The sequence below is a fragment of the Phyllosticta citribraziliensis genome, assembly GCF_038025025.1.
Source record: "Phyllosticta citribraziliensis strain CPC 17464 chromosome Unknown J3D65scaffold_14, whole genome shotgun sequence".
NCBI classification, from domain to species: domain Eukaryota; kingdom Fungi; phylum Ascomycota; class Dothideomycetes; order Botryosphaeriales; family Phyllostictaceae; genus Phyllosticta; species Phyllosticta citribraziliensis.
The window spans coordinates 525,157-550,451 of NW_027117351.1; the positions used below are offsets into that span (position 1 = coordinate 525,157).

At 56.5% G+C, this 25,295-nt stretch overlaps 7 protein-coding genes across 7 annotated transcripts; 5 read left to right on the top strand and 2 right to left on the bottom strand.

The window, feature by feature from the left end:
* Positions 1 to 32: 32 nt before the first annotated feature.
* On the top strand, positions 33 to 1,734 carry J3D65DRAFT_640835 (putative TFIIH and nucleotide excision repair factor 3 complexes subunit). Its single transcript, XM_066801830.1, has 4 exons — positions 33 to 259; positions 318 to 405; positions 453 to 897; positions 948 to 1,734. Exons 1-4 carry the CDS (start codon positions 136 to 138, stop codon positions 1,707 to 1,709), a joined length of 1,419 nt encoding a protein of 472 aa, XP_066650553.1. The 5' UTR covers positions 33 to 135; the 3' UTR covers positions 1,710 to 1,734.
* An 899-nt stretch (positions 1,735 to 2,633) lies between these two features.
* Positions 2,634 to 4,172, bottom strand: J3D65DRAFT_607383 (uncharacterized protein; the record flags this gene model as incomplete). The annotated part of the gene is made up of 1 exon (XM_066798501.1): positions 2,634 to 4,172. The coding sequence occupies one exon, from the start codon at positions 4,170 to 4,172 to the stop codon at positions 2,634 to 2,636; it is 1,539 nt and encodes a 512-aa protein (XP_066650554.1).
* A 688-nt stretch (positions 4,173 to 4,860) lies between these two features.
* J3D65DRAFT_640838 (uncharacterized protein) lies at positions 4,861 to 6,827 on the top strand. The gene has a single exon (XM_066801831.1). The coding sequence runs from the start codon at positions 4,952 to 4,954 to the stop codon at positions 6,764 to 6,766; it is 1,815 nt and encodes a 604-aa protein (XP_066650555.1). The 5' UTR covers positions 4,861 to 4,951; the 3' UTR covers positions 6,767 to 6,827.
* A 1,040-nt stretch (positions 6,828 to 7,867) lies between these two features.
* Positions 7,868 to 8,133, top strand: J3D65DRAFT_640841 (uncharacterized protein). Its single transcript, XM_066801832.1, has one exon. The coding sequence runs from the start codon at positions 7,946 to 7,948 to the stop codon at positions 8,117 to 8,119; it is 174 nt and encodes a 57-aa protein (XP_066650556.1). The 5' UTR covers positions 7,868 to 7,945; the 3' UTR covers positions 8,120 to 8,133.
* J3D65DRAFT_640844 (alcohol dehydrogenase) lies at positions 8,075 to 9,854 on the top strand. Its single transcript, XM_066801833.1, has 4 exons — positions 8,075 to 8,353; positions 8,423 to 9,207; positions 9,334 to 9,429; positions 9,487 to 9,854. The coding sequence occupies exons 1-4, from the start codon at positions 8,223 to 8,225 to the stop codon at positions 9,618 to 9,620; spliced, it is 1,146 nt and encodes a 381-aa protein (XP_066650557.1). The 5' UTR covers positions 8,075 to 8,222; the 3' UTR covers positions 9,621 to 9,854.
* A 747-nt stretch (positions 9,855 to 10,601) lies between these two features.
* J3D65DRAFT_672100 (uncharacterized protein) lies at positions 10,602 to 13,550 on the bottom strand (the record flags this gene model as incomplete). The annotated part of the gene is made up of 5 exons (XM_066803448.1): positions 10,602 to 10,771; positions 10,827 to 12,657; positions 12,703 to 13,301; positions 13,348 to 13,452; positions 13,505 to 13,550. 5 exons carry the CDS (start codon positions 13,548 to 13,550, stop codon positions 10,602 to 10,604), a joined length of 2,751 nt encoding a protein of 916 aa, XP_066650558.1.
* A 708-nt stretch (positions 13,551 to 14,258) lies between these two features.
* J3D65DRAFT_152750 (CCR4-Not complex component, Not1-domain-containing protein) lies at positions 14,259 to 21,717 on the top strand. The gene is made up of 5 exons (XM_066794103.1): positions 14,259 to 15,021; positions 15,074 to 15,398; positions 15,470 to 20,460; positions 20,509 to 21,399; positions 21,449 to 21,717. The coding sequence occupies exons 1-5, from the start codon at positions 14,419 to 14,421 to the stop codon at positions 21,509 to 21,511; spliced, it is 6,873 nt and encodes a 2,290-aa protein (XP_066650559.1). The 5' UTR covers positions 14,259 to 14,418; the 3' UTR covers positions 21,512 to 21,717.
* The last annotated feature ends 3,578 nt before the right edge of the window (positions 21,718 to 25,295 follow it).

Consider the following 25,295-nt stretch of genomic DNA (forward strand, 5'->3'; position numbering starts at 1 on the left):
AGTCAGGGCACTGCTGGTTCAGCCCTACATGGCGTTGATCCTGGCATCCAGCTCGCGCATCTTCCACCACCTCTCTCAGCCAACGATGATCCCAAGCTAGCAAAACACTCTGAATGAGTTCGCCGTCCCACCGCCATGTCGGCCTCTTCCTCCCAAGCGCTCGAATACCTCGAGCAGCAGCCTGGCCTCACCCACAAGCGGCTCTACCAGCAACCATCCACGGCATTGGCCGTCTTCCGCCGCATGCTGCCGCATCTAGGTCTGTCGCCGACTTGAAAATGCTCTTTTGATGCCAGAGCTGACAGGTTTCTCTGCAGCCAAGACGATCGTCATGGCCATGCTGTACATGACGGGACCATTCTCAGCCGCAGAGCTCGACAATTGGATTCGCCCAGACTCCAAAGGGTTCGTCTCTTGTGCCATAGCATGACCAGATCGCTGACAGCTACCAGAGAAAAAGACAAGGCCATATCCGTTCTTGAAGCCCTCCACATTGTCGCCCAAACTCCGGAGCCGTCTGGTGCTCGCGCCTATCGCCTTTCCAGCGGCTTCCAAAACTCTCTCAGACAAGCCCTCACCGGCGGAGGCAACCATCGTTCATTCGGCGTACCCTGCGATACAGCACCCCACCATAGAATATCCATAGAGGAACTAGACCAATACGCGCGGCGGAAATGGGAGGCCATATTGTATTACATGGTTGGCAGCACCGGGACTGGCATGGCGGGCGGCAGTGGCATCAGTCAAGGCACCAAGACTCTTCTGGAAATGGGGACTTTTGTCGAGACCAAATTCGGTCGCACCGTCATCACAAAGGCTGGGTTCTCGTTCTTGCTCCAAGAGGTCAACGCGCAGGTCTGGAGTCTCTTGATAGTGTATCTGGACTCTGCACCAACGGTACTTGTGCCATCCGTCTCGATTGGCCATGTTTGCTAACGAATGAACAGTTGAAAATGGACCAAGTCGACGTGCTGTCGTTCCTCTTTATGCTAGGTAGTCTTGAGCTGGGCCAGGACTACAGCACCGCACCTCTCTCCCCTACCCAACTCCAAATGCTCGACGATCTCAACGACTTTGGCATCGTCCTGCGTCCCAAGAACCAACCACGCTTCTACCCGACCCGCCTCGCGACGACGTTGACATCTGACGCGGCGGCCCTCCGCAACACCGAATCCATCTCGACCGCGCTCACGGCGTCATCCACCTCGGATGTCACCAGCTCCAGCGGCGCGCCCAGCAAAGGCTACATCATCATCGAGACCAACTACCGACTCTACGCCTACACGTCATCGGAGCTGCAAATCGCCGTGCTCAACCTCTTCGTGACGCTGGAAACGCGCTTCCCCAACCTGGTCTCGGGCAAGCTGACCAAGGAGTCGGTGCAGCGCGCCATCACTTTGGGCATCACGGCGGACCAAATCATCTCGTACCTGGACACGTACGCGCACCCGCAGATGCAGCGGCGCAACCCGGTCCTGCCCCCGACCGTCGTCGACCAGATCCGCCTGTGGCAGATCGAGGGCGACCGCATGCAGGCCATCGACGGCTTCCTCATGAAGGACTTCAAGGACTGGGACGAGTATCGCGATATCAGAGACTACGCCAAGGCCATCGGCGTCCTGAGCTGGGATAGCGATGTTAAGCGCTTGCTCTTCATCACGAAGACGGAGCAGATTGGCCAGTTTATCAAGAATAGGAGTAGGCGGTGACCCTGCGGGGTGGGGCCGGAGGGGGGGAAGAGGGAAGGGGGATGCTGGTTGGTAGACCGTCCTTCTTCTTCTTCTTCTTCTTCTTCTTTTGCTTCTCTTCCGCTTCTTTTTCGGTGTCGTGGCGTGGGAGTCTTTGCTGGTGCTCATTGGGACTGCTGCGGCTTGGGCGACAGTAGCATGGCGTTTTTGTTTGGCGTTTACGAGACGGATCTGCCTGACATGTGGACGGATGGACGGGCGGAGCAGACCACCCGCAGTAGCCGGGCTGCGGCGAGGGTTGCCCCTTCGATGCCCGCGTACCTTGAATAAAAAAAAGCATCCTGCTAGATAGATACCAGACAATGGAGTCTTCGGGCAATGTATCTTGAACAACCTAAACCCACCTCACCTCATCCCATCTCATCTCACCTCACCACAGCACAGCTGATCAGACCAGAGAGAAGAACAGCATATGTCATGTGTCATACGTCGTTTACTCAAAGTATCTACCTGTGTATTTATTTGTTCGTCTTATCTGTGTGTCCGTCCAATAACATACGCCATCCGATCCTACCTGTGTATTCCCACGTATGACGTACCGAAAAGCCGATTCTGCTGTTTGTCTCTATCACGTACTGTCGATGATGTCGGTTATCAGGGGCTCCAAATCGAACCAAGAAGGAAAGCAAGAAAGGAACAAAGCGAGACAGACAGAACAGAGAAAACAGAGAAAAGAAAAAGAACGACTGACACGACAGACTGACGCTCCTTGCCAAAAGCATCCCCTACGCGTAAGAGAGAGGGAGGGAGTCAGAAACCTGCCCCCTCAAAACACCAACACACCCAAAAACAGAAACAGGGACAAACAGTACCGTCGCGTCGCGTCGTCCGGGCCGCCAACAAATAAAAGACTGCAGGCACGGCACGCACGCCACAGCCGCCGCATCAAATAGCGACGCCAATCGGCATCGCGGCCGCCGCATACGCCGCGCTCTCGCCCGCGTACGCGCCGCCATCACCTCCGCTTTCTCCACTCGCATACGGCGGCCGCACCGACTCACACGACAAGCGCGCGCGCGACGGCAGGTGGAAAGCGGCGGCGGCGGCAGCCGCCGCCTGTGGGAGCGTAGGAGAGAGAGACTGCAGGGGCGGGGACAAGGACAGCGATGCGGGACGTGAGGAGTGGCGGGTTGTGCCGTGCTGCTGCTGCTGTTGCTGCTGTTGCTTTTGCTTGTGGTGCGGCTGCCGGTTCTGGTGCTGATGCTGGTGCTGGGGTGCGCGAGGATTGGCGTCGTGGGGAGGGGCGGCGGGCATGGGCGACGACATGGGCGCCTGCCAGTGCGCGGCGAACGTGTGCGCAGGGCTTGGCCACGACACAGTGGCGTCTTCGTCGTCGGCGTCGGCGTCGTCTTGGTCGAGCGCGGCAGCAGAGTCGCGGCGGAGAGCCTTGGTGGGCCAGGGGGCAGACTGGCGGGCTGTGATGGAGGCTGCGGCGGGTGTCTCGCGGTCGAACGGTCCGTCGTTGGTGTAGGCGTTGACGACGTCGTAATAGTCGGGAGTGTCGTCGTCTGGAAACAACTCGGCGAGCGGCGTAGGCTTGGGAGGCGCGAGCTTAGGTGTTGGGCGTCTTCGCGTTGACAGGCGCCGGCGCTGATGCGTCGGTACAGCCGCCGTTTGCATTGCGCTGCGCGGAGCTGCCGGCGCAGGCGGCGGATACAGTTGGTAGTGCCTCAAGCGCCTGACTGGCGACGGCGACGCGGAGAACTCCTCGCGGAACACGGTGCGGTGCGGGACGGTAAAGTGGTTTGCCTTTTGCGTCTCGGAAATGGTGCTCAGCAGGTTGGGCTGCGTGTAGGAGCGGAGAGGCATGGGGCTTTTGGCGAGGCGGCGCGGGGCAGGGGGTGAGTGGTTCAAGAGCCAAGGGGGCCGGATTTCATCTGGCGGTGTTGCTGTTGAGGCTGGTGGGATGGGGGGAGGGCTTGGTGCGGGCGGAAGATGGCATTGGCCCTCCGAGGCAAACTCGTTGGCGTAGGGGAAGCTGGTGAGGGAGCCGCCGCGGCGATGGTGTCGGAGGGGCTGGCGGCCAGGCGGAGGGCTTTCTCGCCAGTCGGCCTCTGCGACACGGCTTGCCAGCTGCGTGATGTCGTTGGTCGTATGACTTCGTGGAAGACCGCCAGTGATGGGGTGTTCGGACCATTTGAGATCGGGCCAGTAGTCCCCTGATGTGGCAACATCAAAGTCGGTGAAGCTCAGCCGCGAGCGGTCTGGCACAGGAGATGGGGGTGAAGGGGGAATCGATTCTTGCTTGGCAGCTCGACGGTAGTGGTGGCTGCGACGACCAAAGGGATTGAGTGGGCTGGTGCGAGAAGCAAACGATTTGAGCTGCTGGAGCTTGCTCTCGCGAGATGGCGTGGTGGGTTGCTTGTTGGAGCTTTGCCTTGCTCCCCATCTGGCTTTGAGAAGCTCGACGGCGTGTACCAACATGATTGAAACGAGTGACTGGAGTGAGGTTATGCAGACGACACGAGAGAGGAGGAGATGGGGCGAAGACGATGATATTGCAGTTATACATGTAGACAGAGAGGAAAGCGCGTGTGCGAGAGCCCTGAGGGTGGACGTTTCCAGGTCTTCATGAGCACGTTTTGGTGCATTTCAGCCATGGTGGAAGCAGGGACTGGACATGGGGATAGTGTGGCATCGCGGCCATGTGGAAAGGGCATTTGGGCGCGACGTGGATCCAGACGGGGCGTGGACTGGCGCATTCGAAGCTTCTTTTGTTCCCAGCTCTTTTTGCATTCTTGCTTCCAGAAGGAGACGTCTGGGCTTCCTGTCATTCCCCTTGAGGCAAGACTGATGTCTGTTAGCGGCAGGCCGAGTTCGTCAGGGCAAGAAGCAGAAACAGCGTCGGCCGATGGATGAATCGAAACGTAATGTTTGGTGGTTGCGAGACCGCATGGCAGCTCCGTCTGTAGCCACCGGAGCGGTATCGGATGGAAAGGTCGCGGTGCCGACGTCGGGCTGGGCCAGTTGGATGGTGGTGTTGATGATGAGGTGATGTTGGTGGCTGACAATCGGCCGCTTGGTGTATGGCTGGCCGTCTTCACAAGCCTAGGGGTGCGCGCGGCGATCCCTGCAACTGTTTTCAGCGAACCTCGGCCGCGTCCGCAGAAATCGTCATAGCGCATTTATCCATTCTCCAACCCACGGCATCCACCTGCGCTGCGACTGATGCTCGTGCCCGGAGCTCCTCTGCACTTCTCGTCATGGCTTCCAGGATAGCTTCGTCGTCGCTCTTGCGCCGCTCCCTCGCACCAGACTCGGCCAATGCCCTCCGCTTCGCTACAAGATCCGCCGCATCAAGATCAGCGCCCGCCACATGCTCGGCTGCAAGATGCCTCTTTCAGTCCTACAGGCCCGCCCTCCGCATCGCTGGCCAGAGGAGGGCCTTTTCGAATACTGCCCGCGCCAGACTTGCCGACGTCGACGAAGAATTCGACCCCAGCTCCATCGACCGTGAAAGCGACCAGGTCGATGTCTGCATCATCGGTGGTGGTCCCGCCGGACTTTGCGCCGCCATACGGCTGAAGCAATTGGCCAACGAGGCTGGCAACGAAGACTTCCGAGTCCTCTTGCTTGAAAAGGCGGGCGAAATAGGGGACCATATGGTGTCTGGCAACGTCCTGCAACCCAGCGCTCTCGATGAACTGCTGCCAGACTGGCTCTCAGAGGACAACCCGAACCGCTTCGAACATGCCACTCCCGCCAAGTCGGAAAAGATGCGCTTCCTGACTGAGAAATACAACGTGTGGCTCCCGGTGCCCCCTCAGATGAACAATCACGGAAACTACATCATCAGCTTGAATCAGCTCGTAAAGTGGTTGGGAGAGCGGGCTGAAGAAATTGGTGTCGAAATATACCCGGGCTTTTCTGCATCCGAGGTGCTCTACAACGCTGATGGATCGGTAAAGGGCGTCGCGACAAACGATCAAGGTGTGGGTAGGGACGGCAAACCCAAGGACTCGTTTGAGCGCGGCATGGAATTCCACGCGAGATGCACCCTCTTGGGTGAGGGTTGCCACGGCAGCTTGACCAAGCAGCTCATCAAGAAATTCGACTTGAGACGGGACTCCGAGCATCAAACATACGGACTGGGGATCAAGGAAGTCTGGGAAATTCCGCCGGAAAAGTTCCAAAATGGTCTCATCGCGCATTCTCTCGGCTACCCGCTACCATACGATACGTACGGAGGTGGATGGATGTACCATTTCGGTGACAACATGGTCAGCATAGGTCTTGTCGTAGGTCTGGACTACCCGAACCCATGGCTTTCTCCGTACGGCGAATTCCAGAAGATGAAGGCGCACCCGTTCTACCGGCAATACCTCGAGGGCGGCAAATGTATATCCTACGCTGCTCGCACGTTAAACGAGGGAGGATTCCAGTCTATTCCCAAATGTGCTTTCCCGGGTGGAGCCCTCATCGGAGATACGGCTGGATTCCTGAATCTGCCAAAGGTCAAAGGCACTCATACAGCAATGAAGTCTGGAATGCTTGCTGCCGAAGCCGCCTATGATGCCCTTAGCGCAAACTCCGATGAAGGCTCGATATTTCTTTACAACTACGAGGACAAGCTGCGCGAGTCGACAATTTGGAGTGAACTGAAAGAGGTTCGCAACATGCGGCCGTCGTTCCACACGCCTCTCGGTCTTTACGGCGGAGTAATGTACTCCGGTCTGGCGGCCTTTGTGCTGCGCGGCAAGGAGCCGTGGACCTTCAATCACGGAAAACCGGATCACGCTGCCACCAAGACTGCCGACGAGTGCAAGAAGATTGAATACCCCAAGCCCGACGGAAAGATCACTTTTGACATCCTGACCAGTGTCAGTCGGTCCGGCACCAACCACGAAGAGGATCAACCGGTGCATCTGCAGGTCAAAGATTGGGATAAGCACGCCAAGATGGAGTGGCCCAAGTACAAGGGCGTAGAGAACAGGTTCTGTCCCGCCGGTGTGTATGAGTATGTCGAGGACGACAGCAAGGAATTGGGCGTCAGGTTCCAAATCAACGCCCAAAAGTAAGTCGAGCGATCCAGTGCCTTCTGCGCAATACTAACATGACTACAGCTGCGTTCACTGCAAGACCTGCGACATCAAGGACCCAAGCCAAGACGTCAACTGGACCTGTCCCATGGGCGGCGAAGGCCCCAAGTACTACATGACCTGAGCTATGAACTCTACTCCTATTGGGCTCGTCGATACACACCACGCCTTATTCGCATTCTGCACATTACAGGCAATGGTTTCCCTATTCTTCCATCTGTTCTACATAGCGCATAGCGGCCATTTGCAGCGCTTTCTGGGACCGACAGAACACACACTTAATACCCGCACTGTTTGGGCATTATAGAGCAAACAACATCTCATTTCTTGGTCTTCCTGCCCGGGAGCTGCGAAGCTTCGGGCTCCTGTTGGTATTTTCCTGCACCCCACTCCTGGTTTTGTGCGTGGTCCGGTCCGCCTTGCAGTCCCGCGGATCTTTCGTTTTCGGTACATGTAGAGGTCTGCGTTGGAACGGAGTTGAGACGGAAAGGATGAGCAACTACCTACTGGAACAGTGGAGTAGGCTCGTGTCGGTGTACTTGAGTGCCCAAAAACAAGTTCAATTTCTGCTACCAACGACATTTTGGGGAACTCCGTTCACGTCCGCTGACCTTCCCATTCGCCCTCTCTTTTCGACTGGTCGTCCTTTTCAGCGCCCGCACTTAACCACCCAGACAGCCAGCAAGACAGGCCCCTTTTCATATGCAGTAACCATGCAGGCAGAGTGCAGATCGACTTCCTCAAGGAACCTCTTTTCCACTTGTTGCTTACCCCGCGTCCACTCCACTCTGCAGAACCTCACCACAAGGAACCCTGCCTCAACAACATCAACAGCTGTACGTACTTCCCTATCCCTCCACATATGTTGCAGCACACTGGATACGGCTCCAGCACCCTGTGCGATAATACCGGTTCCAGTCAAGGTGGCAGATTAGCGCAATCGTACCATAAACCCAGCCCCACAAGAGATACAGGACGATACCACAGCGGCACATCCTCATGTATCGATGTACAGCTACCCATGCCGACTCGGCAGCGGGACGCCTCCGAAAGCGCCACCCCCGGCGCCATCCGTCAGATCCGTCAGCGAGCAATCAGTCTCCTCACACAAAAGCGGCCCCGGGGATATCCCCTGCTCGCCCCACAAACTGCACAAGCATGGCTCATGGCATCCTTGCCGCTGCGCCGCTGTTCGACGGCGTAGTGCTTGCTTTACTCCCCTTCGACCGAGATGCGGCGGCGTTTATATGGTCTGGTTGCGTCTCTTCTTTGTTTGGATTGAGTGCTTCTGAGCTTTTGGTCTCTTTGCTGCCCGTGGCTGCTTGTGGATGATTCGTATTGCTCGATATCGTCACTGCGATTGCAAGAGCTATTTGTTGAAGTTCATCTCGGTCTAGCTGACGCCCTGAATTGAGGAGCATTCGTCTGCGTCGCTATGGCGCCAACGACGGAAACTATGAAGGGGCTCGTGTACAATGGTGTGGGCAAGATTGCGATTGAGGAGCGGCCGGTGCCTACGATCAAGAAGCCAGCGGACGCGGTGGTGAAGATGGTATACTCGACCATGTAAGTCATACGGCCTCCTTCTCTTTCTCAGAGACAGCGGCAAAAACACGCACTAACTCCAAACATCAGCTGCGGCAGCGACCTCCACATCCTCAAAGGCGACGTGCCCTCCGTTCCGCCGGGCCGCGTCCTCGGCCACGAAGGCGTCGGCATCGTCACGGCCACCGGGTCCAACGTGTCGCGCTTCGCGCCCGGCGACGCCGTGCTGGTCGGCTGCATCACCGTGTGCGGCAGCTGCGCCCACTGCCGCCGCGGCATGCACTCCAACTGCACCGCCGACGACAACGACGGCGGCTGGGTGCTCGGCAACGCCATTGACGGCACGCAGGCGCAGTACGTGCGCATCCCGCACGCCGACAACAGCCTGCACCGCGTGCCGGCGGCATCGTCGTCGTCGTCGGCAGCGCACCTCGACGACGAAGACCACCTCAAGGCGCTCGTCATGCTGAGCGACACGCTGCCGACGGGCCTCGAGTGCGGCGCGCTGAACAGCCGGGTCACACCGGGCAGCAGCGTCGCGATCGTAGGTGCCGGGCCCGTCGGGCTCGCCGCGCTGCTCACAGCCCAGCTCTACAGCCCGAGCTTCGTCGTCGTCGTCGACCTGGACGCGGAGCGGCTGGCCGTGGCGCGCTCCATGGGCGCGCAGCACACGGCGAAGCCAGACGAGGCGGTGGCGCTGGTGCAGCGGCTGACGGAGGGCCGCGGCTGCGACGCCGTGATGGAGGTGGTCGGCGTGCCGCAGACGTTTGCGCTGTGCCAGGAGCTCGTGGCGGCCGGGGGCGTCATTGCGAATGTGGGCGTGCATGGCGAGAAGGTGGATTTGCACCTCGAGAAGCTGTGGAGTAAAAACATTGGTACGGTCGTCAAAGCCCCTGTTCCCCTGGTCTTTCCACCCCTTCCACTTCCCGGTCCTGCTTCAACCCAGACCTACAGTAGAGCGGCTGATTGATTGACTGACTGACTCGTCCCGATGTGAACAGCCATTACGACGCGCCTCGTCGACACCGTCACGACGCCCATGCTGCTCAAGCTCTTCGCCGCCGGCAAGCTGCCGGCTGAGAAGCTGATCACGCATAGTACGAACCCCCCTTCTCCTGACAAACCCAAGCCCACCGCTAACACACTCACGCCAGCCTTTCCCTTCTCAGACATCATGACCGCGTACGACACGTTCAGAGCCGCAAGCAAGACGAAAGCTCTCAAAGTCATCATCGATTTCGAGCAGGACGTGCCAGGCGCTGCTGGGGTGCGGGGTGCCAGGTTGTAGGATGGAGGATGGCGTGGCTGGGGTCACCCTTTCAAGCGCGAGGAGTGGAGGTTGGATATGAGGGACATGATGGTGCGAGGAAGGAAAAAGTATTGTTGGTCGTTTGCGAGCACGTAGGTGCCGTCTACGTGCAATGTAGTATTGCGATAGTGCCATCCAAGCAGTCTTGGAAACCAAATCGACCATGTCAAATACCTCCCCACGCTTTCAAAATCGCAGCACGCCATTGGCATAGTCTTGTAGTCTTGAGGCGTGATGCTCAGCTGCCACTATCCCAGAATCTCGTCGTCCAAGTTACGCCACTATGAAAAGGTTCTCGAGCACATCTACGGGCAGGAAAAGCAGCACGATGACGCTGAACGTAAACTTCACATGGACGGCAAGCACCAACCATTCCCGCTTCAAAAGAGCCACGCACATTCTACGACCATCAAAGGAAATCTGCTACACCGACTGCCTTCCACAACGAGAGACAGTCAAGAAACTATGTAGGTACCACGAAGGCAGGCGAAGAAGGAAAAGAGGCGAGAGAGAAAAGGGGAAGCAGTAAAGCAAAACAATCTGTCAACGAAAGCACCTCAACTCCCACCACCCGCGACGACCAACCAGGCCGTCCATCCACTGCACCACTTAACCAAAAGCTCGAATCAGGGGGAATCAAACTGAACACGCAATGGGAAAAAAGAGGGAGGAAAGGAGACTCGTCCGCCAGCCCGCCGCCCACCCGTGCAAAACCAAAAATGCGCTCTCGCTCGAAAAAGTTTCAACAGGAAGTGCCCGCTCGTCGCTGCGTGAAAGCGTGATGAAAAGGACCGTCGTGAATGTGCTCGCTCGCTCGCTCGCTCGGAAACGATGGTGTGGATGGGAGAAGAGTTGAGTTGACGAAGGGGGAAGGGAGCAAAAGAGAAGAAGAGGAATATGAGACAAACCGAAAACGGCGCAAGTGCCGCTATTGCACACCTACCGTGTGCCCAGCGGCATTCAGCAGTTTTGCAGGTAATTGCTGGGCACGAGGCCAAAGGCGCCGGGCTGGCCGACTATCTCGGCGGCCCACCAGCCGTCGTCTTGCTCTTTGATGACGGCGAGGATGTCGTGTTTGGCGAAGCTGAGCTCCTCGGGAATCTGCGCCGCGTAGGGGTACATGGCGCGTGCTATGGCGCAGTGGTGTTAGCAGTGCAAGAAATAGGACAGAAAGGCTCAACTCACCGTAGTGCAGCACTCTTGGGTCGGGCTGGACCATTGTTTGCGGTCGCGCCTCGGCCACGCTCTTGCTCCTCACACGCGTGCTCAGTGCTCCTCCGGCGTTGCTGCCGCCATAGCTACTCATGGGCCTTGAAGCTGGAGGCATGCCTCCGCGCTGACTGCCGCCGTACGTTGATCCACTTGTTGTGGGGGTCAGCTGCAGCGCCATGTCTCCTCCACTGCTGTGGCTGCTGGTCGGTCGTTGAGCAAAGTGTGGTGCAGGAGAGGTGGCGCCTCCGCGGTTTCCTGGACGCGAGAATTGCGGGTTGGGCGACAAGGCACGCGGCACATTTGTGGGAGCATTATTCATCCAGTATGCATCGTTGGGGCGGCCTTTGATTGGGCTGGATGATTGAGCACGAGGTCTGTTTGCGGTAGGCGCTGCAAAATGGTTTGGCGAGGCTCCACGGTGGATCTGCGCCTGCATATGGGGAGGGGACCGCATTCCTTGCTGAGCCTCATGCAGTCCAGGACGAGGGCTTGTACCGCGGTTAATTCCTGGGCTGAGTGCACGCGGGATATCGTTGCTGGTCCGAGAAGCGGAATGGGCCGAGCCGCCTGATGAGCGCGGAGTGAACATCTTTTGCGTCTGGCTGACGTACTTCTGCGTTGTTTGTTGCATTTGCTTGGCCGTGTGGGCACCCGGAGGAGCGCTGAGCAAGCTGACTGGCTGCTCATACGATGGAGGAGGTGTTCCACTTTTTGCCGCATTCAAGCCTGCCTGACCAAGCACAGGAGGTGGATTAAGATCAGGCGCAGGGGTCCTTACGGGCGTTCTGGTGATGCCGGCGTATCGGTCTGCTGTAATGCGGCTTGCGGATTTCTTGGAGCCTCCTCCTTTGAGCTCAGCCAGAGCCTGTGCTAGAATATCGCCGTCGTCCTTTGGAGGTTTTGTAGGAGATTTCTTCGGCGAAGGCGCGACGTCAAACACATTCTTTCCAACGTTGAGCTGGAAGTTCGCTCTTGGGTCGACCGGATCAGGGTCTGGGCTCGGAGATGCCCGGATATTGCCCGCAATCATCGATGCACGAGTTTGACGACTGTAGAGCGGCTGCTGTGTAGACCAAGTGTTGCGACTGTTGGTCACAGGGGCTGGCTCGGGTTCCCTGTCCTTTTTCTTGAAAGGACTGCGGCCTTGGAAAATCCCACTCCTCTTCTTGAGAATCGAACGATCGCCTGGGCCAGCCGGGATAGGATCTTCAAGTTGCTTCACCGGCGAGGGGGCGCCACTGAAGGGTTCGCCGCTTGTGTAAGAGTTTGGATTGGAATAATCGCTGCGAGAGTCTCGACTGTCGGGCCGCACTGGGCTTGGTACAACAGAGCTTCGTTCCGACGGAGGTGCGATGCGGCAAAACTGTGTCATTCCGTCCGTGGGGTAGGCATTGTGAGGAACAGCCGGAATGTCTCCGTATTGGTTCGTGTACTGCTGTTGAAGCGCTTGCGCCTGGCTGTATGAGCGTCTCGAGGGCTCCTGGGCGGGATGGGGTACAGTGCCATGCAAGTCCTTGTGGCCTAGCTCTCTGGCCAGTGGGTTGTTCGGATCGTGGTGAGATTCGAAGACAGATGGCTGCGGCGATGAGCTCCGGAACGCGGGATTCATCGTTCTTTGAAATTGTGCCACGGAGTAGCTGTTGTCTTCCGACGTCTCCGAAACGTCGTCTGCGTCTCCACGACAAAAGTCTATGAATTTGGGTGCATCTGGTATTTCCTGCCCGGTCCCACTGTCCTTGATGAAGTTGGTAATGTCTTTTTGCACGTCGCACTCTTCGAGGGAAAGACGTATCCTTTCGAGAGCCTTTGAATCGTTAGCACTGGATCCACATCCTGGGCGGCTACTTACAGAATCGTCGATTTCGCAGACGGTCGAGGAAATGTTGGCAAATTGCCACAGACTGCTCTTCATAAAGTCAATGCGCTCTTCTTCGAGGTCTTGGAAGCCATCACAAGCTTTTTTCCACTCCCTGTTCCATCGAACGGTGGTATCCTCCAAAACTTTGACAGCCTGCTCGTACTCCTGGCTGCTTGTCGATATTTGTATCTTGGTCTTTTCCAGCTTGGCTTTATTCTTCCGTTCCTCCTGGCCCATGACCATGTGTCCCTGCGCCAGGTAGCCCTTGATTTTCAAACAATCCTGCTCATACCGGTCCCGCGATTTGTTGACGGCGCTTGTTTGCTGCATTTTGACTTTCAAAAGCTTCTCGATTCCAGCCTGGATAATCTTTCGGCGTTCCTTCATGCCTCCGGCAAAGGCCGATAGCTGCTCTTCGAGTTCCGACTTCATTTGACTGGCGATTTGCTGGTGCGCTTTGCCCATGGACTCCATTTCGGATCGTACAGATTCGAGCGACAATTTTAGTGTACCGCATTCGGACGAGCCGAGCGGCTTCCGGGCTAGGTTGAGTAGTTTTCTTGCATAGTCCTCTTCGATTTGAGCGCGGGCTGCAACTGTTAGTTCAGGCTCCGGGCATGGGGTACAAGTACGTACCGGTGTAGAACGACTTCATCTCATCTCCCGTCACTTTGGCGTTGTGCATGCGCTCCAAGAGCGGCGAGACACCAGCATCATCTTTTCCCCAAAAATTGTTGGCAACTAAAAGACGGAGTTAGAGCAGCTGACGGCAGTTCACGGAAAGATGGCGTACAGGAGAGCGTCACGGAGGGCGGATCAGTGAGCGATGTCCCAGCCATGGTGCCGGGAGCTCACGCGGGAGCTTTGGAAGCGGCGCAGTCGAGGTGGTGGGAGGAAAAGGGTAGGAGAAGCAGAGATAGCAAGCTCGAGGCCGGATGACAAGGACGTGGCGTGAATAATTTCAGAAGAGTTGCTGAACAGGTGTGCCAGGTAGAGTGGGCAGCAAGGTGGGTAAACATGCAGCGGCAGGCGTTCGCTGGGTAACGGGACCTGAGGCAAGGAAGTGGCACCGCCACAGTTACCCGGCGTCTCCAGCCACAGTCACGTTGGAGCCGCCACTCCACCGCCACAACACCAGGGCAATGGACGGGAATCCCCGACCACCGACTACACGTGAGCTCGCCCTCCTCGCAGCCCAGGCGCACACCACAAAACACCGCCAGCGGCAAAATCGACGCTCCCGGGGGGCATTTGATTGCTATCCATCTCGAGGCATGTTTGATGCACCGCCAAGGGTCACGGGGCCCATGGACGCGAGACGCGCAATTGAGTTCCAGGCGACGTGGTTGGCCCGCTGTTGCTGGACAAGCCGCCGTCAACTCTGGAACGGGGCGCAGTAGCCGTATACACGGGGCAGCGACGCCATTTGATGGACAATGATAATAAATCTGTAAACGTAGTTCGTGTAGAAGTAGAATACAATGGCCGGGCGTGGAGGTGGTAGCCGTAGCTCACGTAGACTCGACCGTCGGCAGCTGCCGCCAAGAGGCCCGCGCAGCCCGAAGCCAACCTTGCCGTGAGTGAGCCTTCACCTTCCAAGACACATACGCTCCTCATCATCATCCTCCTCCACCATCACGTCCCCCGCCTTCGCCTCCCACCCTTTCCCGTGTCGCGACCTTGCCATCCGATGGAATAGCTGTCTAGATGAGCCAGCAATTCCCCTGGGGCACCTCAAGTCAGCAACCCAGCGGACGCCGTGGCCTTGCTCCCATATCCACTGCCTTCAACTCCTCCAGCAGACCCAGCTCCTCGGCTGCCAACTCGCCCTCACGACCCGCCTTTTCTCCCATCAACCCACCCTCTGCTCAGGCCCCCGCCTCTTCCTCTCGCCGCATCGTCAGCCGCACCTCGTCCGCCTCGTCGACGACCTCGCATTTCTCCCCGTCGCAACCCGGACAGCAGCAGCATACCCAAGGGCCGCTGCTGTCTTCCGCTCGCCGTCCAACCATAGCTTCATCAGGCGCCTCCCAATTCGCTTCCTCCGCCGCGGCTTTGCCTTCCGCTTCGCAAGGTGGTGGAGGTGCGTCAAGCACCAGCGGCGGAGGGAGCTCCAAAGTGGCTCGGGCCTCACCCTCACTCTCACAGCCAGGCAACGTTGGTTCGCCTAGCAGCAACTCGGCTGCATCGGCTCCCTCGGACCAGTCCCTCTCCAGGATCGTCATTGCCCAAGTCTTTCTCCTGCTCAGCTCGCTAAAGGAGGACAAGGACAGGACCAAGTGGGAACAGCAAACCGACCAGATTCGCAAGGTATGTTGTCACGTCGCGCCTCAATTAGGCGTCGCTAACTCGTTGGGTGAAGCTGGTCGACTCGAACGGCATGGAGGTGTTTTCCAAGTACTTCCGCCGCCTGCTCCAGGGCAACGCGTCGCAAATATTCCCTGGCTCTGCCAAGAGCAGCGACAACACCGGAAGCTACCCTTTGCTCGTCGGCGAAATGCAAAAAATCACACAAGACCCCCAACAAGCATACAAGATTGCCGAAGCCATTGACACGACAGAGGGTGATTTGTACAGGGATTTCGACTTGTCCACGTTCATGGAGCACTTCAAGTTGGATCCGGTGGGAAAGACGACTTTGGCCCTGGCGTGCAAGACGACTTCAAAACCCGATTTGCGGACCAAAGGCAAGCTTCTCATCCCTTCCCGACCGCACAAAACTATCGCTTCCTGACCGCACAAAACTAATTCCATCCAGCCGACGCGATTTTGTCCAACAACTATCAAAGCTTTCTCATGTCGCTCGTCAACTCGGCTCCAGAGGCCGTCGAAGACATCCCGCCCAACATTCTGGCCTCCGTAATCGACCGGCTCGCTCAAGACCCGCCACGAACTTGGAACGACGACAGCAAAAACAATCTGCTCTTCGCCATACGCGCCAAGTATGACAAGGCCACGGGAATCGTCCCTTTCGACGTACAGGCAGCTCTACACCTGTTCGAACTGCTGGAGAGCCCCAATACTCTGTTGCGACTCGTGCAGCGCGCAGGCCCTCGAGGAACGTTGACTGTGGACGCTTGCAAGGAGCTAATGGCATCGGTCGACGCACGCGATGTCCGAGACCAGCAAGTCGCGAATGCGCTCCTGTTCATGGCCATCACGCAGAATGGCCAAGCATACAGCGCCAGCAATTTTGTGGCTGCGGTTCGCGAACACCGGGCTGGACAACGCCTAGACTGGCAGGACGTAATCCATTCTTTCGACCGCGAAGGACTCAAGGTCAACTCACAGCAATTCCTTTCCCTGTACAGGGCACTTTTACCACTGGCGCAGGACTATGAGAATTTCGACATTCAGCTACTGTGGGGAGGATCTTGGACGCACCAGGACACGCAGCTGTCCTTTGTCGTGTCCTTCCTCTCTTGCAGCCCGGAGGACTTGGACGTCAACCAGATCCCACGACTTCGGAAATCCTTTACCCTTGAGCTTTTTGCCGACGCTTCACCCGAGGTGAAGCAGAGAGCGCAAGAAGTCACAAAGCACCCACTCGTATCCTTGGACGCAACGACCGCCCTCTTCACCATCATATTCCGCTCGCAGGACACGTACGGTTTTGCTCAACGTTTGCACATCCCCCAAACAGTGATTAATCAACACACGGACATTTTTGTCGTGGCAGCTGCTGCTGTGCCCAAACCGTGGGTGGGTTTGCAAGAAATGGCGATGCGTCAGCTATTTGGTCCATTCGTCGAAAAACGAGTGCACGTTTACAGCTTTGCGTTGCACGGGCTTTGGAAACAGGACAACATTTGGGTTGCCGGCAAATTCCTTGACCTCTACAACTCGAACCCGCTGTCCCTGTCAAACATCTTGGAACACGCGTCGGAACACGGCTGGATCGCCGACCTTGTTGCCCTCAACTCGGACATGAGCTTAGACCTCGCTGCGCTGGCACACAAGGAAGGTCTTTTCGACCTCGATACCTGGGCCCAAGACACCCTCCGCCGGATCCCCGTGTTCCCAAGGGTCCTGCAGACCTTTCTCCAGAACAAGGCCGAGACGGATCTGCAAGCGCAGCGCGACGGCGCGCCACCTGTCAACGTTCCTCTCGCCGTCAAGACTGTGCATCCGCTACTTGGCTTCCTCCAAGGCCATCTTCCAGACGAGGAGCTTGTCTCCCTCCAGAGGATCTGCATCGGTGCTTATCCGAGGTTAATCAACTACGGAGAAGGCATGGACGAAATCATCGACGTGAACGGCAAAGACGGCAATGCGATCTCTCCCGAAGCTGATCGGAAGATGCAAGAGCACTACAGGAACATGTATTCGGGCGACAGCGACGTCCGGAAAATCATCGAGGAGCTTCAGAGGTACAAGTCATCTGAAGATCCCGCCGATCAGGACCTCTTCGCCTGCATGATTCATGGCCTTTTCGACGAGTACAACTGTTTTGGAGAATACCCAATCGAGGCTTTGGCAACCACGGCTGTGTTATTTGGCGGCATCATCCAGTTCAATCTTCTGCCTCGGATTCCTTTGCAGGCCGCGCTTGCCATGGTTCTCGAGGCGGTCCAGGATTACCCTCCAGAAGCATCCATGTACAAGTTTGGACTGCAAGCTCTCATCAACTTCTCGAACCGTTTGCCTGAATGGCCTAGATTCTGCGATCGTCTCTTGCGCGTTCCTGGTCTTCAAGGTACTGAGGTTTGGACAAAGGCGGAGGAGATTGTCAGGCGGCAACGTTCAGGCGAGGTCAACGGCGAAGCCGATGGGGACATTCAAGCTTTGTCCGTTCGGCCCAATGGAAACTCGCAGCCTGAACAGCCAAATCGACCCTTTACTTGCCTTCATGCAGACCCCCCATCTGCTGAGGACTACGAAGATCCCGAAGAGGAGGTTCAGGACAAGGTTCTCTTCGTCCTCAACAATGTTTCGGAGCGTAACCTCGATGAAAAGCTCAAGGACCTGATGGAGGCATTGGAAGAGAAACACCACCAGTGGTTTGCAAGCTACTTGGTCGAGGAGAGGGCAAAGATGCAGCCCAACTTCCAGCAGCTCTACCTGGACATGTTGGAGCTCTTCAACCACAAAAAGCTGTGGGCTGAAGTCCTTCGCGAGACCTATGTGTCGGTCATTCGTCTTTTGAACGCCGAGACGACCATCAACTCATCGACGGAACGCACCCACTTGAAAAATCTTGGCGACTGGCTCGGGTCGTTGACAATTGCCAGAGACAAGCCCATCAAGTTCAAGAACATTTCCTTCAAGGACCTCCTCATAGAGGGCCACGACACTCAGCGGCTGGTAATTGTGATTCCGTTTACTTGCAAGGTTCTCATTCAGGCGAGCAAGTCGATGGTTTTCAAACCGCCGAATCCATGGCTCATGGAGATTGTCCGGCTCCTCATTGAGCTCTACCACTTTGCAGAGCTCAAGCTCAACCTCAAGTTTGAGATTGAGGTCTTGTGTAGAGGCTTGGAACTGGACTACAAGACGATTGAACCCTCCAACTGCATCAGATCTCGGCCTCTCCAGGAAGAGGAACTCATCGCTCAGGGCGTCCCAGATGGCCTCGAAGGTTTCAACGAGCTGTCTCTCATGGGCCTCAACAGGGCCAGAGGCATCAATGAACGTTTCTCGCCCGCCGCCATTCAGGCCTCTCTGCCCGACCTCAGCCAGTCACTCGTCTACCCTCCTGCTTCAGGCAACCTGGGAGCCACAACTCGTTTGCGACAAATCTTCCACGCGGCCGCTCAGTCTGCCATTGCGGAAATCATCGCACCGGTCGTGGAGCGGTCAGTCACGATTGCCGCCATCTCAACTTCTCAGCTCGTCACCAAGGACTTCGCGATGGAATTGGATGACGTCAAGTTCCGCGAGGCAGCCCACAGAATGGTCAAGGCTTTATCGGGCAGCCTCGCGCTGGTAACTTGCAAGGAACCTCTCCGCATGAGCATCATGAACAACATTCGCATCTTGGCCCGGGATTTGCCTGAGCAAGCATTGCCGGAGGGTCTGATTCTGATGTTTGTTAATGACAACTTGGACACGGTCTGCAGCATGGTCGAGCACGCCGCGGAAACTCAGTCTGTGGCCGAGATTGACGTGCAAATTGAGGGTGGCCTTCGCCAGCGCCGCTACCACAAGAGCGCTCAAATACGCGAGCCCTTCAATGACCCTCCAGTCAAACACTGGGCTGGATATATCCCCGAACCTTACCGACAGAGCCCAGGAGGCCTCAACGCCGAGCAACTGGCCATCTACGAAGACTTCGGCCGCCAGACTCGTGGCATGACACACGCCAACAACAACTCGCAGGACAGTGGCCGTCAACTCCCCGAGGCCATGCAAGACCCATACCCGCAGGTCCCCAACCTCCCCACTCCTGCCGAAGCTCCTGCGATTCCGCGTCCAGGCTCGCAGGTTCCCTCTCGTATCCAAAACGCCCCACCGATGTCTGGCACGATGCAACAAGCCCATCTCAATGGATTTGTTGACCCGCAAACAATGGCTGACAGGGCTCTTGGCTACCTAGTCGACCTGCAACGGAGCCTCAAGGAGACTGTAGAGGAGCACGTGGAAGAGCTGCTTCCGCAAGCACCAACGCGAGAGATCTACGAGCAGTTGATTCACCTCGTCGAGTCGTCGGGCGCACAGAAAGACAATCTCTCACTGGGCATTGCTGGCAAAGTGGCTAATAGCCTCATAGCAGAGGTGGATCGTCGTCTCGAATTCGAGGTCATGGTCCAGCTGCTGCTTGTCTTGTGCCACCAATCCTCCCAGACTGCTCGGCAGATTATGATCTGGCTGTCCAACCTCGAGCCCGAGAGGCTCCTCAACGCTCACCTTGCGGTTTGTTTGATTCAGGCCAATCTGATGGATCTTCAGCGCTTGGACATTACAATTGCCAAGGTAATTCACGCGCGCAACCCCCACGCGCTGGACAGCCTCTCTCAGCTGCTTGACGAGACGGTCTTGGGCACCAACGTCGCCGCCTTCCGGACAGACTTTTCCCGATCCCTCGAGGCTTTGACGCAGTGGTTGGTCGAGGATGTTGACCTCGATGCTGGAAAGCAAATCATGTCGAAGCTGCAGGTCCCTGACACTGCCCTTCCTACTCCTTCCGACTTGGTGCAGAGGGAACAGATTGAATACGTGTTTGAGGAATGGCTACGTTTGACCCGTGCAGGACAACCCCAAGCCCCGTCTCAGCAGTTGATTGGCGCTTTTCTCGTCCAGTTGCAATCTCGAGGCTTCATTCGGTCGCACGACTCGACAGCCCATTTTCTTCACGTGCTCATCGAGGTGTCGATCGAAACCCACGAGCAAGAGATGCGTTCGCCATTTTGGAGTCCTGAAGCCGCCTTCTTGTGTGTCGACAGCCTGGCCAAGTTGATTGTCTGCTTGACCATCTACCAGCACGAGATTGTTGACAAGCCAAACAAGGCAGAGTACTTTGACAAGGTGCTGAGCCTTGTTATTGTGGTCCTCATGAGCCACCACAACACTCGCGGTGAGCGTTTCAACGCCAAGGTGTTCCATCGCCTCTTCAACACCATCATTTGCGAGCTCCATGACAGCAAGAGCCTCCTCTCGACTCCTGGACTCGAGACGGCTTTGATGATGGCCTTGGGCAAAGCGTTTACGTTTTTGGTTCCCAAGCGCTTCCAAGGCTTCGCTTTCCAATGGCTGGCTCTCGTTTCCCAGCGCTTCTTCATGCCCGTGATGCTGAGCTTGGCTGATGACAAGGTATGTGGAACAAGCTGCTGGAAGACGAGTCATCTAACAATATCGCAGCGCTGGGATCTCTACACCGAGTTGACCGAGGCTATGCTTGCGCACGCCGGCCACCTCATGAAGCCTATCGAGCAGGACAACAATGCCAGAGTCTTTTTCCGCGGCGTCCTCCGCGTCCTCTTGGTCATCCACCACGACTTCCCTGAATTCTTGGCCGAAAACCACTTCCGCCTGTGCAATGCCATTCCTTCGCAGTGCACCCAGCTTCGCAACCTGGTGGTCAGCGCCTTTCCATCATCGTTCCCAGAACTCCCCGATCCCTTTACGACTGGCTTCAAGGTGGATCGCCTCGAGGATGTGAGGAAGGCGCCTGCCATTCGTGGCGACACTGAGGAGCCGCTGCGTGAGCACGGAGTCAAGAACGCTGTAGACAGCTTGCTCAAGACATCGGAGCAGAGCGCGGACGACCTCCTCAGGGTCATCGACGCTGCCTACAGCCCCAAGCGTGAGGAGACTGGTTTTGGGTTCGCTCCCGTTACCGTGGATACGGCCTTCCTCCACGCTCTTGTTCTCTACATTGGCAGCAGCGCCGTGAGCGCCACCAACAAGGGCCCTGTATTCAACGCGGCTTCTCCACACGCCAAGCTTCTCGAGACGCTTGCTCGGGAACTCCGTCCCGAAGGCCGCTACCACCTGTTGAGCGCCATGGCCAATCAGCTGCGCTGGCCCAATAGCCACACGCACTACTTTTGCTACGCCATTCTGCATCTGTTTGGCTCACGCGGCGATCAGACCAACCTCGATGTGCAGCAACAGATCACTCGTGTGCTGCTGGAGCGTCTTCTCGTCCATCGTCCGCATCCATGGGGCTTGATCATCACTCTGCTCGAGATTCTCAAGAACCGCGACTACCAGTTCTGGGACCTGCCGTTTGTCAAGGCTGCTCCTGAGGTAAGGTTCCGTATTCCATTTCGCTGAACATTGACTGACTCCAAGATAGGTGGAACGTTTGTTCGGTGCCTTGTTTCAGCACATCAACCAGAGCCCGCGGGCCGTCTCGTAAATGCGCCACGTCTTGAAAACTCCAGGCGCATAATCTTCGTCTTGTCGCCACGTCCAATTCCCATTCGACCAAGCAATTTTGGTACCCTGCTGCCGGCCGCAGTTCGGCCGCCAGCATCAAAGAACCAAGACTACACGTTGGTATTCCGTCAACAAGTCTTGGTAAACGTGAGACCGATTTGCAAGCTGGCCAATCCTCCAAAGAGCCGGAGAAACCGGCCCTTGGCCCTCTGGTAGATTATGCTTCTCCGGCTTCGTCGACTGGCTTGGACCACCATCGCAACCTTCGATTCTACCAACGTTTCGATTGATCGATCGTGGGTACTCTTAACACCTTCTCTCGCATGCTTGCACGACGAATGATTTGACACGACACCAAGAACATAGAGGGGCTTCGAGCGGGGCTCACAGCATGCGACCGACAGGTGGACTGGAAGAGTGTATGTGTGTCATCACTAGGAAGCGCACGCCATGCGCAGCTCTCATCCATTCCTCCCCTTCGTCTCATCCGTCTCTTTGCTTTTGCTTCGCTCACCAAAGCCCCACAGCATCACCTTTTACTGTAAAAAGTTCTCTCACACTGGCACTGCGAGGCGGGTCGTTGTTCATGCTCTTTTTCCCTCTTCTTCAAAAACCTTTCTTACATGCTCTTCTCTCTCTCTCTTCTCCAATCAAGCAGTCGGTCGAATTCATCATGACATTTGCATTTTCAGTGCGCTGGGAGCTAGGGAGCTGGTGGGGCGGGCGTGTGTGTGTCTCAACAACTATACAGGGTGGGTGGGTAGGGGGGGAAAGGGAAACTTGGTTGGGTACTACTGCCGCTCTTACCTTTTTTCAGTTTTCTCTCTTCTCTTCATCTCTCTCTCTCCAAAACTCCTCCCTTTTCGCTCTTTCTTTCTCTCTAAAACACTATGGGAATGGAAAATTTTTAATTCTACATGGGCTGTTTGCGGGCCGTTTGCGTTTGTTGGTTGATTGTCGTTGGTTGTCGCCGCTTTTGCTTCTACTGCTGGTGCGGCGGTGGCGGTGGCGGCGCGACTGGTCTGAGGCCGAGCGGCGATGTTGGTGAGCGAAGCCCGTCGTTGTCGTTCTTCAGGAGGGCATGCTGATGGATTGAACGACGATCTGAGTGGTGTACGGGGCTTGGTCAAGCGGTCTGATGAGCGGCAGCGATGATGATGACGATGTTCTCGTTGTCATTGTCGTGGAGTACCATGTGGAGGACGACACCACACGGTGGCAGGAATAATGGGACGGACGGATGGATGGTCGACTTCCTGTCGCAGCGATCTTGATTAGAGGATGCCCGCCCGGCCACCGTATCTAGCTTCTTTCCAGACACGAGCTTGCTGTGTCTCTTTCAGCGGCTTTGAGCGATTTAAAGATTTCTTCATTGTTCGACTTTAGTATGGAAAGGGGGTTTGAGGAATGTGAGTGCTTGGTGATGTGTTTGTTGGTCTTGCTCCTGCTGCTGCTGTTTTTGTGCCGGCCTGCTCTGCTATATGTTGTTGGGGTATGTGGGCACGCAAACTGGAATCGGGCATATGCTGAATCTAGGTGCTTGGGTGCTCAGCTGCTTCCGCGAGTCCATCATGCCTACCTATTTAAACCTCGACAGACAGCCGTTCGTACAGGGCCTCTTCTCTATCCGACGGTCTCACTCAACCTTGCATCTTTGAGGTACCACAACAAGGTTACTGTCGCCGGGTTGGGACCATTCATTCGGCTGCACTGATCTTGTCAGCGCAGCGCCTGGTAAAGTTAGGAACTGTTCTTTCAGGTTAGGCTGTCAGTAGGAAAGCAGAAGGATGGGCATCATTGTAAAGTGATGCAATGCAAATACATCATAACATTTTTGCAAGTGTACAAAGATGCTGAGACTCATCAGTGCGAAGTTTTGCCACAGTCCTTCTTCCGACTTCTCTCAAGGTCAAGTCGACCAAGCGACCTTGGCCCCAAAAGACAGGAAGAAGAAACAAGTAAGTCAGTTCCGGTGTCGACGTTCCCCACCGCCTCTCTAGGAAGAAGTTCTGAGTGTGAGTGCAAAGATTGGAAGAGCGAAGTGTTACGGGCTCTTTGTACCTCCTCCAGTCAGCGCGATACCGGCAAACCACATGTCAGACATGCGCGCGAACAGACGCATTGGCACACGTTGCTGGCAACAGGTTGACGCGCGTGATTGCTCCCTGCGCCCTCACTGGTCGTCAAAGCACGTGACTGCTCCAAGCCATCGCGCGTATATAAAGGACCTGGCCTTCCCACTTTCCTGCCAGTAAGTCAGTCAGGAGCGAGTCTTCTCCAGGAAGGGAAAGAAAATCCTGCCAATTCTGACTGGGCTGAACAGCTCCAGTCATCGACTACTTTTGTTTGGTTTGGTTTGGAGGAGTACGGACATTTTCTGGTCTACGTCAAAGATTTTGTTCGTGGCGCCGTCATTGCTGATCAGTGATGAAGGAGGATGTGGCATCTTTGCTTCTTGATGGCCAGCATCATTGCCTGCCGTAGAGGAAACGACGGCGCCACCGCTCACTCGGGCTGGGGAAAGGAGACAGGGCAGAGCGGAGCCGCCGCCACAGTGGGAACTTTTCAACCAGCGCTGGCCCGGAAAAGCCCAAACAGTTCATCCCTGCCATGGTGGTAGTAGTCGAGAGTGGCGAGGGCACTTGAAGACAAATCTGCCAGACGCGAGAAGAAAAGTGGCTTTTATACCTCGCTGAGTCGGCCAAAGCGCCTTTCACAAGCCTGGAGTCACTTGGCTGGCTGTTGCATGTGTTGCATGTGCTGCGGGCTGCGCGTGATTCGACACGCCTCGCCTCTCCTCATACCCTCTCTCGCTGTCCAGATATAAAAGACGGCTCTTTCTCGCCAGAGACTCAGACACTCCACCGACGTCTTCCGGCCTCCCAAGGCCGTGAGCCTATGAAATACATCAAAAAGCGACTGCTTTGACTGGAGGAGACAGTCGGCACTTTGTTCTTGTTCCTGGTCCTGGCAAGTCACAGTCCTCAAAGTGACCAGGCTGACCAAAATGGCCTTCTGTTCTCGTGTCGGCATGTTGGACGTTCCCATCATCTCATGCCACACGCCCACAGCATCACTGCTTCCTGCTGCATTCCTCGACATGACTTAACGATGAAGAAGACGCTCTGTAGACAATCGAAGCGTCAGAAAGGCCGAGAGAAAGGGGGTCGCGCAACACGGCCGCAGAACGAGTGTGTCGCTGAGCTTGTCTCTGTGAGAGAGCAATCGTTGGCTACATCACGCACTTGCTGCGAAGCTGGCTGGCGTGAGAGAGAAAGAGGAGAGGAGACGCGAGCGACGGCGCAGTTTATATATCGCGTCCGAGCCGTTGAGCGGCTCTCCAGACGACGGAGCGGCAGCACAAGCTTCCGTCGTCGTCCTCGTGCTTCCTCTCGTGTCATTGCACCCCAGACAGCTGCCCTCCGTCAGTGAGAAGATGTCAACTGTCAGTCAAATGTCAGTGAGCTTGACACGGGCAGAGCCGCAGCAAGCAACAACACCCCTTCTACAGCCTCTCCCCTCACAAACCACAGCAGCAAGAAACCAGAACAAAATGAACTCACTCGCTCAACGCAAGTCCTCCACATGCTCACCCAACTCACCCAACCCATCCAACCACCTCTCCATCTCCCCATCGCAGTGCACCAACAAATCGCCAACTAAGCCAAACCGCCCGCACCTGCGCTGCGCCTAGACGGCAGACACGGCACGGAACGTCGCGGGGACGGCGACGGCGCGGAGCGACGCCCCGCGATGCGATACTG

Coding starts and splice junctions, on each gene's coding strand:
- J3D65DRAFT_640835 (XM_066801830.1), top strand. CDS start 136: ATGTCGGCCTCTTCCTCCCAAGCGCTCGAATACCTCGAGCAGCAGCCT. Junction 260..317: donor CCGCATGCTGCCGCATCTAG/GTCTGTCGCCGA, acceptor GTTTCTCTGCAG/CCAAGACGATCGTCATGGCC. Junction 898..947: donor ATCTGGACTCTGCACCAACG/GTACTTGTGCCA, acceptor ACGAATGAACAG/TTGAAAATGGACCAAGTCGA.
- J3D65DRAFT_640838 (XM_066801831.1), top strand. CDS start 4,952: ATGGCTTCCAGGATAGCTTCGTCGTCGCTCTTGCGCCGCTCCCTCGCA.
- J3D65DRAFT_640841 (XM_066801832.1), top strand. CDS start 7,946: ATGGCTCATGGCATCCTTGCCGCTGCGCCGCTGTTCGACGGCGTAGTG.
- J3D65DRAFT_640844 (XM_066801833.1), top strand. CDS start 8,223: ATGGCGCCAACGACGGAAACTATGAAGGGGCTCGTGTACAATGGTGTG. Junction 8,354..8,422: donor AAGATGGTATACTCGACCAT/GTAAGTCATACG, acceptor TCCAAACATCAG/CTGCGGCAGCGACCTCCACA. Junction 9,430..9,486: donor TGAGAAGCTGATCACGCATA/GTACGAACCCCC, acceptor CACTCACGCCAG/CCTTTCCCTTCTCAGACATC.
- J3D65DRAFT_152750 (XM_066794103.1), top strand. CDS start 14,419: ATGAGCCAGCAATTCCCCTGGGGCACCTCAAGTCAGCAACCCAGCGGA. Junction 15,399..15,469: donor ACCCGATTTGCGGACCAAAG/GCAAGCTTCTCA, acceptor AATTCCATCCAG/CCGACGCGATTTTGTCCAAC. Junction 20,461..20,508: donor TGAGCTTGGCTGATGACAAG/GTATGTGGAACA, acceptor ACAATATCGCAG/CGCTGGGATCTCTACACCGA.